At 47.8% G+C, this 12,261-nt stretch overlaps 1 protein-coding gene and 1 long non-coding RNA gene across 3 annotated transcripts in view; both read right to left on the bottom strand.

Moving 5' to 3' along the window:
• Positions 1–5,788: 5,788 nt before the first annotated feature.
• Positions 5,789–12,261, bottom strand: part of ALPL (alkaline phosphatase, biomineralization associated) — a 70,127-nt gene continuing 63,654 nt past the window's right edge. For both annotated transcript variants that reach the window (XM_079987046.1, XM_079987047.1), the window contains exon 12: positions 5,789–11,857. In XM_079987046.1, coding sequence (XP_079843172.1) covers positions 11,586–11,857 — 272 coding nt within the window. In that variant the 3' untranslated portion in view covers positions 5,789–11,585. The remainder of the gene's footprint in view (positions 11,858–12,261) is intronic.
• The window catches only part of LOC307222271, a 65,949-nt gene continuing 59,476 nt past the window's right edge, over positions 5,789–12,261 (bottom strand). The window contains exon 2 of the long non-coding RNA XR_013841705.1: positions 5,789–7,401. This is a non-coding gene — a long non-coding RNA (uncharacterized lncRNA). The remainder of the gene's footprint in view (positions 7,402–12,261) is intronic.

The raw sequence follows: 12,261 nt of genomic DNA, 5'->3' as shown, positions 1-12,261 counted from the left end.
GAGAGAGAGAGAGAGAGAGAGAGAGAGACTGTGACCAGTGGCGTAGCGTGGGTTGTCAGCACCCGGGGCAAGGCAAGTAATTTGCGCCCCCTAACCCTGAGTGAGCCAGGTAGGGGCAGAGAGCTGCGAGTGCGAGCGCACCCCCCCCCAGATGTTGCGCCCGGTGCGGCCGGCCCCCCCTGCACCCCCCATGCTATGCCACTGACTGTGACTCCAAGCTTTGGGCTAAATATGGCAGGATGTTTGCTGAGAAGATACTTCAAGTGAGTTCATGTCAGTAGAGTTCGGTATTTTTAAAAGCCGGGCTGCATAAATAAAGCGAGGGCTGAAGGCTCCTGCTGGCCGCCGGCCGCCTCTGGCTCCCTCGGTGCTTGGCGTTCTCCTCTGTGGCTTCCCATGTTTATTCTCAATGTATTCCTAGTATCGTGTCCCCCCCTCCACTCTCTCTGCCACTCCCCCCAAACAGAAAGCCGCTTCATGTCCTGCTGCCTGCTTGGCTGGTCTGGAACCCTCGCTGGGAAACCGCAAAAGCCACAAGGCATTCCAGGGGCCAAGCTGTTTCAAAGATAGCTCAGCCGCCGGGAAGACCCGTCGTTCAGGGTGGCCTGTGGCATGGCGGAGAGAAAGGGGGGGCCTCTGGGTAATGGGCCGCTGGAGTCCACAGCAAGCTGTCCAGGAGGAGGAGAAGGTGTCCCCAAAGACTTGCTTCCTAGCTGCACAGGGCTGGCTCACCGGAGAGATCTGTGGAAGTCATTTCTGAAACCGAGGAAGGGGCGGACATTAACAACTTGACCTCGTGCAGTTCTGCTGTTGCGGTTGCTGTTTTAAATTACGGTAACTCCTTTTGTACCTCCAGATGTGTTAAAGAAAACATGAAAGGAGCCACATACCCTCCAACATTAATAGAACCAGTCCTTTTTTTCCTCTTAAAAAACATCTCATTTTCCTACTCATACTGAAATACTGCCCCTTCAAATGAGGCCAAACTTAGATCCACAAAATGTTTAGGGTCAGGTAGGTAGCTGTGTTGGTCTGACGCAGTCAGAATAATTATTTTTAAAAAATTGTCCAGTAGCACCTTAGAGACCAACTACAGTAAGTTTGTTCTGGGTATAACCTTTCATGTGCATGTTCTGAAGATTTGTGCGTGCACAGAAAAGCTTATACAGTGGTACCTCGGGTTAAGAACTTAATTCAAATTTCTTAACCTGAAACTCTTCTTAACCTGAAGCTCCACTTTAGCTAATGGGGCCTTCCGCTGCCGCCGCACCGCCAGAGCACAATTTCTTTTCTCATCCTGAAACAAAGTTCTTAACCCGAGGTACTATTTCTGGGTTAGCGGAGTCTGTAACCTGAAGTGTATGTAACCTGAAGCGTATGTAACCCGAGGTACCACTGTACCCAGAACAAACTTATTTGGTCTCTAAGGTGCTACTGGACAATTTTTTTTTAAAAAAGTATTATTTCTAAAATGTTTAGGGGTATGCATACCTCTGCATCCCCCCAGAAAAAAAGCACTGAATAGGACCCACCTTATTTTTGTAGTTTTTAAAGTCACTTTAAATGGTTTTTAAATACTGCGTAGTGTTGCATATCAGTTGGTGCCAAGCTGCCCTGCGATCTTAGGGTGAAGGCTGGATAAGAAACTGGCAATAATAACATCAACATTTCTCCGATGAAAACAGGGACATCCGTTCCTACCATACCCTCCAACATTTATCAGATGAAAATAAGGACGTCCTAAGGAAAAGCGGGGCATTCTGTAAATCCGGGGCTGTCCCAGGAAAATAGGGACACTTGGAAGGTCTGGATACATATCATGGAGCTCTAGAGTTGGAAGGGACACCCAAAAGCAATCTAATCCAACCCCCTGCAGTGCAGGAATCACAGCTAAAAAATTCCTGGCATACGGTCCTCAACCTCTGTTGACAAACCTGCAACGAAGGAGAGGCCACTGCCTCGCAAGGGAGACTGTTCCGCTGTCAAACAGCTCTTACTGCCAGCATGTTCTTCCTGACGTTTAGTCAGAATCTCCACTCTTGCCATTTGTGTTGTTTTTTTAAAAATTATTTTTATTGGAATTTTATTTACAACATAACATAACCCCCCACCCACCCCTCAATACACAAATCCACCGCTCCCAGAGTTGAGCCCACCACAGATCTTGAAGTCATGACCTTGTTAGCAAATCCAGCCCAGAGAGAAAAGCCCCTCCTTAAACTGGAGTGACAGGAACAGAGAGGTTTCAGGTTTAAAAAATAAATAAAAAAATTCAGGCCTTTTACCATAGCAGGGAGGCCCCCAGTCAAATATGCAGAAGAAAACTCCCTCAGAACTGAACAGCCATCCAGGGCACAGTGTTACCCTCTCATGCCACTCCAGCTGGTTGCTAAGCAACCCCTCCCCCTGCCCGCCCACATCTTGTCCAGCTGACTTAACCCTTGAGTTACAAACTTGAATGATCTCTGCTCTTGCCCTCCCAGTAGACCCGAGGCATAAGCATTCTGCTGCCACCGATTCAGCCTGCATGCCACAGAGCTCCCAGAATACCTGGCAAACGTTTTTGTATGCTTTGCTGCAGCTCATGCGTGGACGGATACGGACGCCATCTCTGCCGCTGGCATACCACAGAGGCTTCGTCTCAATCAATCAGGCTTCCTCTAGCCAAAGGAGGAGATTGATTTGAGCAGCAGGCGCTGCTATGTGCCACCAGACACGTTTGCTTCCTGTCCCACCCCCCTCTCCCTAAGGCGCCCGGCTGATGGGCCAGATTGATTGTATTGACTGGCACAAAATTAATAGACTCACATGGCGAGCCGGCAAAATGTCTGAAGCTGCTACTCCTGGGGAAATGTGGGCCGGGGGGGGGGGGATCAGCAGTTGAAGAGACAGGCAAGAACATCTGAAAACCCTTCAGCAATTTGCTGGTACATTTATTTCCCAGTCTCCTAATTAAAAATCAAAGCACTTAAGCCTGAAGGATGAACTCTGGATGAAATGACCTAGAACAGCTGCGTGCTCTTTCGAGGGAACCGGACTTTGTGCGTTTCTCTTACAGCTTTTTGTTGCAAGAGTCCCTCTTCTGAATGCTGGAAGATTCAGAAAGCTCAAAAGGAAGGGCTTCTTTAATTGGCATGTCGTTAATCTATGGAACTCCCTCCCACAGGAGACAGTGACGGCCACCAAATTGGGTGGCTTTAAAAGAGGATTATAGGGACGCGGGTGGCGCTGTGGGTTAAACCACAGAACCTAGGACTTGCCGATCAGAAGGTTGGCGGTTCAAATCCCCGTGACGGGGTGAGCTCCTGTTGCTCGGTCCCTGCTCCTGCCAACCTAGCAGTTCGAAAGCACGTCAAAGTGCAAGTAGATAAATAGGTACTGCTCTGGCGGGAAGGTAAACAGTGTTTCCTTGTCCTGCTCTGGTTCGCCAGAAGCGGCTTAGTCATGCTGGCCACATGACCCGGAAGCTGTACACTGGCTCCCTCGGCCAATAAAGCAAGATGAGCGCCACAACCCCAGAGTTGGTCACGACTGGACCTAATGGTCAGGGGTTCCTTTACCTTTACCTTTAAAAGAGGATTAGGCAATTTTGTGGAAATGGCTTTCAAGGGGCTACCAGCCATTGTGGCTGTGCTCTGCCTCTAGGGTCAGAGACAGAAATGCTTCTGAATGCCAATCGCTGGAAATGGCCCGAGGGCCGAGGGCTTCATGAGCTCTGAGATCGTTGGTCTCCCTACTCCACAGGAGCTCTTGGTGGGAACATGAGAGACAGCCTTCTCAGTGCCTTCTCCCATACATCTTTGGAATCATTGCTTTGGAATCATTGCAATGGTTTTTCAACTTTGTTGGACTGGCCATGTTGTGCGGATGCCTGATTATCGTCTTCCAAAGCAACTGCTCTATTCCAAACTTAAAAATGGAAAGCGTAATGCTGGTGGTCAACAAAAGAGGTTTAAAGACTCCCTCAAGGCATGAAAATGATATACAGGTGGTACATGACTCCAGTCAAGCTTGCAAAAATCTACCATCTGCCCGATAATAAATGTTGGAAATGTAAAGAGACTGAAGGTACATTCTTTCACCTTTGGTGGACGTGCCCAAGGATTAAGGCTTTCTGGGAGATGATCTATAATGAAATGAAAAAGGTATTTAAATATACTTTCTTGAAGAAACCAGAGGCCTTTCTCCTGGGTATGGTCGGCCAATTGGTGCCAAAGAAGGATAGAACTTTCTTTATGTACGCTACGGCAGCAGCAAGAATACTCATCGCAAAGCATTGGAAAACACAAGACCTACCCACCTTGGAAGAATGGCAGATGCAAGTAATGGACTACATGGAATTGGTGGAAATGACTGGCGGAATCCGAGACCAGGGAGAAGAGTTGGTGGAAGAAGATTGGAAGAAATTTAAAATCTATCTACAGAAACACTGTAAAATTATCGAATGCTAATGACGTTGGAATGAAACGAAGTGGTTCTAGTAATAAGGCAAAATAAGAATATGCAAGAATGGATTGATATTAGACGAAAATGTGAGGTTATAATATTAAGAGGGTATGAATTTGCTGAACAAATTTTTAAATGGAATACAAAAAAAGGGAGGTGTGAGAAAGTCATGAAAATAAGTAAATGAATGCTAAGATATTAGAAAGAGGGATTTTTATTTTTTATTTTTTATTTTTATGTTAAATTCTGGTTTTTGAATTTTTCTTGTGTTTTTTGTTTACTGTTTTGTAACTTTTTTCTTGTTAAAAATTTAATAAATATTATTTTTTTAAAAAATAATAATTAAAGACTCCCTCAAGGCAAATCTTTAAAAATGTAGGATAGACACCGACAACTGGGGAACACTGGCCTGCAAGCGCTCCAATTGGAGAACAGCCTTTACCAAAGGTGTCGTGGGCTTTGAAGACGCTCAAACTCAGGACAAAAGGAAGAAATGTGCGAAGAAGAAGGTGCGCTTGGCAAACTCTTGCCGTGATCAACTCCCGCCTGGAAACCTATGTCCCCACTGTGGAAGGACGTGTGGATCCAGAATTGGCCTCCACAGTCACTTAAGGACTCGCTGTTAAAACCGTGTTTATGGAAGACAATCTTACTCGGCTAAAAGTGATCGCCAAAGAAGGAGGAGAAGACATCTTTGGAACTCCCTGCCTAGAGGAGCCAGACTCTCCCTCCGGAGGTGGCGGCTTCTCCTTCCTTGGAGGTTTTTAAGCAGAGGTTCGATAGCCATCTGTCATGGATGCTTCAGCTGAGATTCGCACATTGCAGAGGGTTGGACTAGATCACTCTTGGAGTACCTTTCCAACTCTACAAATCTGCAATTCTATGACTGGCTCCTTCCTTGATGTCCTTTCCACCAGAAGGTGGAACTGACTGCTTTTAATAAAAGGGCTGGCACTGTGCTGCTTTTATTGTAATTATCTGGTATGTTTTTAATAAATCTTATAGGTAGCTAGTTAGGTGATAGTTTTAATTCATTAATGTTAAATTGTTTTAAATGGGAACCCCCCCCCCCCATTTTTAGCTGTTCCCATTTTATCTGTACATCTCTGAGTCCCTATCAAGGTAGCAGGAAGGATATCAGAAATATATAATATAATACTGTAATTATAGTAATAATCTGGTCAGCCGTTGTGCTGGCTTGATGAAGCGGGGGCCCTGGATTCTCACAAGAAAGGGACACAACAGCTCTCAGTCATTTTCTGAGCAACTATGTTCCCAAAGTCAGGTCTGTGGTTCTGGAACACCTGTGTGATGTCGTCCCTGTTTCCTTCAAAACACTCAGTTCTCCAGCTGTTCAAAAATAATTTTATTTCAAATTTTTAAAAAAGTTATGCCAAAGGACAACAAGAAAATCAATCAACAGGGACTCTGATTTATAAAACACACACAACAGCAGCATCATCAACAACAACAACTCTCTCTTTCAGCAAAGTTTGATGCCAGCATCTCTGCAAATCCTTTGCTTTGGCAGCAAGCGTTTAATTCCACAAGCGAGCAGCAGCCAAGCTTGGATCTTCCTTCTGTCTGCAGGTGAAAGGGGGACAAATCTTTGCTCAGTCTACCTGGCCCCTGTGGGGGCGACTGAAAGGAGGTTTCTCCCTCTTCAGTGGCAAACATGCTCAGGCAACACTTGAGATGGGCAAATCTGAATCAACTTCCACTCCTCTCCGATCTTCTAAACCTCTCCGATCTTAAGCCCAGTCTTTCGCACTTCCACATCAGTTTGTGGTTTGTTTGTTTCTAAAATCTCTTCCGCCTTTTAGTTCCAGCTTCCCCCAATGTAGGTAGACCTCCGCTTTCGTGTATTGAACATGTGTGGTTTCAACTTTACGTGGTTATTAAATGTGCTAAAGGAGAGTAGCTTAAAAGCTCGTTTTGAGGTACGTTTTCGCAGCACGAAAAGAGCTTTTAAGCCTTCCGCCTTGCTTGCTGGACTGGTTAAGTGCTGAACTGTGTTTCTTGTGAGCTATTTCCCCTGTTTTTAAATGGTTGTTTTGGCTATACACTATTTTGGCTGAGCGCCTTGTTGGTAGTGATGTCCTCCCTGTGGAACATGCCCCCACAATCAGATGTCAAGGAGATAAGTAACTAGACAACCTTTAGAAGACCTCTGAAGGCAGCCCGGTATCAGGAAATTTTTAACGTTTAATGTTTCATTGTGTTTTTGAATATGCTGGAAGCCGCCCAGAGTGGCTGGGTTAACCCAGTCAGATGGGCAAGGTACAAACAATAAAAAAAAGTATTATTATTATTTACATGCTATCCCTGGAATGTAACCCCCACAAAAGATGTGGGCTACCAGTATGCACATTTTCGCGTGCAATTTTCTCTAAAACCCACCCTTTTGCAAAGCAGTTTCCCCAATGCCACTTATTAGCATACTTTATTATATGCAATTTAATCCATGATTTGCCCTAGCATGTGCATTTTCGCACCCCATGACTTGGCTGGAGTGGCATTGCAAAATTCAGAGGCGGGCGAATTACAAGGATGCCTTTGCTTTTGTTCGCACCTGGTTTTGGAAAGAGAAAATTAGATAGGTTTGTCTTTAAGTGCAAACTATTCTCCTGTGTCCTTCCATCCCCAGCGGCCTTCCCCACCCCAGTTGGTGTCCTAATAGGCAAAACTAGACTGAACTGACAGACAGACCTGAGGAGCCTGTGGCCCTCCAAATTGTGTTGGACTCTTGAATCCCAACAGCCTCAGTCCTGGCAGAAACTGGTAGCATTCAGTGGCAAATTCTATTTAGACACATACCCTCCAACATTTCCCCGATGAAAATAGGGACGTCCTAATCCATAATAGAGGGATGCGAGTGGTGCTGTGGGTTAAACCACAGAGCCTAGGACTTGCCGATCAGAAGGTCGGCAGTTCGAATCCCCACGACGGGGTGAGCTCCCGTTGCTCGGTCCCAGCTCCTGCTAACCTAGCAGTTCAAAAGCACATCAAAGTGCAAGTAAATAAATAGGTACTGCTCCAGCGGGAAGGTAAACGGTGTTTCCGTGCGCTGCTCTGGTTCACCAGAAGCGGCTTAGTCATGCTGGCCACATGACCTGGAAGCTGTACGCCGGCTCCCTCGGCCAGTAAAGCGAGATGAGCGCTGCAACCCTAGAGTCAGTCACGACTGGACCTAATGGTCAGGGTCCCTTTAATCCATAATAATAACTGGCTTGCCCCAGCCACTCTGGGAAGCTTCCAACATATATTAAAACATAATAAAATGTTAAACCTTTTTTTAAAAAAAAAAATTCCCTATACAGGGCTGCCTTCAGATGTCTTCTAAAGAATGTCTAGTTACTTATCTCCTTGGCTCGGAGGTCGCATAACTCCATACCCTCCAACATTTCTCCAATGAAATGTGGGACATTCTGGGATCTAATCAGGAACCGGGATGGCTTCTGTAAGTCTGGGACTGCCCCTGGGAAAGAGGGGCACTTGGAGGGTCTAAGCCCACCTTGGGCAGCCAGGTGGTTAGGAAGGCCCAAAAGGGACTTCATTTCCTTAGGGTCTTGCGTAAGAACAATGTCACACAAAAACTGATGATCTCTTTCTACCGGTCCACAATAGAAAGTGTCCTTTCATACTGTATTACAGTGTGGTATGCTGCTTTGACAGCCACGGAAGTCCCTACAGAGGGTGGTGAATACAGCCCATGATATCATGGGCTGCCCCCGGAGTTCGCTAGATGACATCGCAGGAGACCGCTGCCTCAGGAGAGCGAGGAAGATTCCCAGGGACGACGCACACCCCAGCCAGCACATCTTTAATCTCCTACCTTCGGGCAGGAGATACAGAAGTATAGTCAGCTAAACCAACAGGTTAAAGAAAAGTTTTTATCCATGGGCTGCTGAATGGGGGGGGGGGGGAATAGTGGTGCAATTGACTTCTGACAAGCACACAAAGTGTGAACAAGACTGAGTGTATGTGGCGGGGGGGGGCTCGTTTAATTTCACTGCACACAGGTGCAGTAGTGACAATAAAGGTTTATTATTTTATTTTTTTTATTATTATTATTATCTGGGTCCCTCCCCACCGTGCCCCTGCAGTCGTGCCTGTGCCACTCACTGGTCCCTGAAGTGCATCAGTATGGGCAAGGGGGCAGCCGTGGGGATGCCTGCAGCACCAAAATGTCGCAGGCCAGCCGTGTCATCACCTGCCACCCCACCCACCCCCATTCAAAGCCATTGGCACTCCCTAGAACTTGGTGGCGATTAAGCCTGCAAATTTCGCATTATACGAAGAAGGGCTTTTTTGTTTTGGCCTGAACTTGCTTCCAACCAAACGTCTTTCATTGAGCCGCCCCGAAGTTCAAGTATTATGAGGAACAGGGAATAATTCGTTCTGGTTAATTAGAATTGGGCTGTGGGCCCAGCTCAAGGCATTCTGCTGCCTGAGAGAAGGGACAAAATGGCGCCACTTTCAACGGACAGAAACTGACTTAGGCCACTGGCTTTCAGCTGACCGGTTGGGACCCACTGCTGGGTCGCTAGCTGGCCAAAGGCGGGTGTCACAACAGCATAGCCACCATGCAAATATGTGGGGAACTATGAATAACTGTGCCCTCAAAGGAGTCTTGGGTCGCAACAGGTTGGAGATTACTGAACTAGGCTGATAGCTGGACTGAGGAAATCAGGGAGCTGCCTTTTACAGAGTCAGGGCATTGGCCCAACCGGGTGACTGGCAACAGTAGGTCACCAGGGTTTTCTCCCAGCCCTACCTAGCGGTGCCACTGGAGACTAGAACTGGGACCTTCTGCTTGCAAGGCAGATGCCCTACCCCTGAACTGTGGCCTTTGCCCAATCCTCTCCTGGAGCTGATTTTAAGGAGAGATGTAGATTCTGCTAGTGCACATCCCTTGCACTGGATTTTGCGCGCTGTCCACTGAGGGGGCAGGCTATTTGGGGTGGCCAGGAGAGGGTGTTTAGTATACAGCAGGTGTTAAATATACAGCAGATGTGGAAGGGGATGGCTGTGTGGGCGTGAGTGCATGCGTGCGTGCAGGAGCTTAGGAAGCCAGGGCCTGCTCCTTCCAGCATCCGCCACCTGAGGCACTGTCTCCTCTTTTTGCACAACGGCAGGGCCGGCCCTGGATACATGGCGCTGCCTTTAACCTCCTTGAGCCGTCAGAGGAGTCTTGAACTAATGGTTGACTCTGTGATTGCTCCAGTGCTATGGAGCAAGCTCAGAGTTCGAATCAGAGCCTCCTCCGGGGACTTGCTTTGCAGCTCCTCAATCCACCACGGGGCAACACCTCTGCGTGTGGATGATGCAAAGCCATTTGAAAAAGGGTTTTGAAGGCTGCAGGGTTTGTGATGCAGGTTGCTGGCTTAAGACACCCTCCAGCTGCCTCCCAGCATTGCAGTTCCAGCAACTATCTAATTCCCTCCAGGGACAAAGTTGGAGAACCAAAGGCGGCGGAACTTTCTGTGTTGCTCAAACAAAGTGAAACCACTTCGGATAGATCAAGGCTGTCCCTTGTGTGCCATGCAGATGTTACAGGGTTTGCCGTTGCCCTATCAGCCCTAACAGCTGGCTAGAGCTAACAACATCTGGAGGGCTAAAGACGCTCCCCAGAACTGAAACAGGTCGGAAGGGATCGCATGGCTGGCTAACGTTGCAAGCTGCGTGCAGAGATAGCATCAGAGAGGAGAGCCAGCCCTTTTCCCAGCCCCAACGCCACAGCACACCACATGAGCATGGCTCACACCACATCAAACAGAGCCCCTCATCCTCCCCTCATCCTCTCAGCACAAGTTCTCTGCCACTTAAAAAAACAAAAACTTCAGAGTTCATTTCTTTAAACATACAATCAAAGGTTTGCTCGTTGCTTTAAACAAAAGCATAGGATTTCAAATGCTGCAGAACTTGTGGTGTTACAATCAATGACCGCTTAAAACACACCCACCCCACCTGGTTTATCATTCAGGCATGATTTTGCTAAGGGTTAGGTGCATACATGTGACCAGTGCTTTTTTTCTTAAAAAAAAATGTTTAGGGGTACTCTCATTTTCCTACTGATATTGAAATACTGCCCCTCCATGAGGCCAAACTTAGATTCACGAAATGTTTAGGGGTATGTATACCCCCCGCGTCCCCCCATAAAAAAACCATGCTGCATGTGAACAAATCAAGCTGAGCATTCCTCTGGTTATTTGTTTGTTTTTGTGTGTGTGTTTTTGTTTTGTTTAACTGTTTTACTTCATACACACGCACACCCACACCCAAAAAGTGCTCCCGGAGCCATTTACAAAAAGCACTAATAAAATACGTGTGAAAAGAAGAAAAGGGGACTGGGAAGGAGGAAGGGGGAAGCAAACTAGGCGCAGAAGCCCTTCGAATGAAGGAATGGAAAGAGGTTCAAGGAGAGCGGAGCCCAAAAGTCTCCCAAAGGAGAGTCCTGGTGCGGCCCACGGTCTCTCTTTCTGCTATGTAGCCAGATGGAATCAGCTGCCCCCATCGTTGTGAAAGAGGAACAACAAAGTTCAGAGGCCTGTGGGGCAGGGGAACGATAACCCTCTGCTTCTTTGAACTTAAATTTCACGGCTGGTTTTGAGCTGGTTGATTGGTGGAAGAACTCCCACTGCTCACAATATAAATCAGGAATAATGGATTGAGAAGGAAGAGCAGGTGGTTTTTGTTTTTTTTATCTTTTAGGGGTGCCTGCCTTTGCAGAAGGAAGGAAGGTGACAAGCCTTTAAGACAGCAGGCGGTTAAAACGTTCTGGTGAAGTAAGAGACACATCAGCAAAGAGAAGGAAAACAAAAAACGCAGAGCTTGCCCTTCCCATGCAACAGAGCCCTATGGCGTTCTTATCTTCATTGAGGAAGTTGCCAGAGAAAATATCTCAGAATGTCAGGCTGGCGTTGCTCCTGGAACATCCAAAACAAACAAGTGATGTTTGACCCGGTGCCCCCGGTGCCTTCGAGCCTGGAATGGAAATTCCTAGCGGTTGGTCAGTCGCAGCAAAGAGGTGCACTCCGTCGCTGAAACCTGAACCCCATTTCCAGAGGCAGGTCGTGGAGCCCCGGACGCTGCGCAGTCAGGCTCAACCGGTAGAGGAGCGCTCCGAAGGCAAGCCTTTAGAACAGCAGCCTGAGCAGAGCGAGGGAGAAGAACATGGGGGTCGCGGCGAGGAGTCCCAACGGGCTCCTTGTGGGCGCTCCGGAGCGGCAGTGGCCCGTGTTCTCACCAATGCAGGCGGCGTAGGCCATGACATGGGGGATGTAGTTCTGCTCATGGACTCCGTGAAGGAGGTGCGCCATGGGCCCCTTGGCAAAGATGGCCACGTCTTCCCCTCCATGTGTCTCCATGCGCATTGGGACGGCGGACTGAGCCTGGTAGTTGGCATCCGCTAGAGAGGGAAGAAGAAGAAGAGTTTGGATTTGATATCCCGCCTTTCACTCCCTTTAAGGAGTCTCAAAGCGGCTAACATTCTCCTTTCCCTTCCTCCCCCACAACAAACACTCTGTGAGGTGAGTGGGGCTGAGAGACTTCAGAGAAGTGTGACTGGCCCAAGGTCACCCAGCAGCTGCATGGGGAGGAGCAGGGAAGCGAATCCGGTTCACCAGATTACGAGACTACCGCTCTTAACCACTACTCCACGCTGGGAGTGGGAAAATGGAGGAAACACTTATCAGGGTGCATTTTGTGGGATGCGATCCATGAGAGGCAGTCAAGTACAACATTCCTTGTTTTCCTAGAGTGGACATGCGAGGGAATGTTTGGTCCAGCCAGTCGAAACTTCCTGTTCCTCCT

The sequence above is a fragment of the Podarcis cretensis genome (genome assembly GCF_951804945.1).
Source record: "Podarcis cretensis genome assembly, chromosome: 8".
NCBI classification, from domain to species: domain Eukaryota; kingdom Metazoa; phylum Chordata; class Lepidosauria; order Squamata; family Lacertidae; genus Podarcis; species Podarcis cretensis.
Note: the sequence above shows the minus strand (reverse complement) of the source record. Positions and strands in the feature narration are given on the sequence as shown.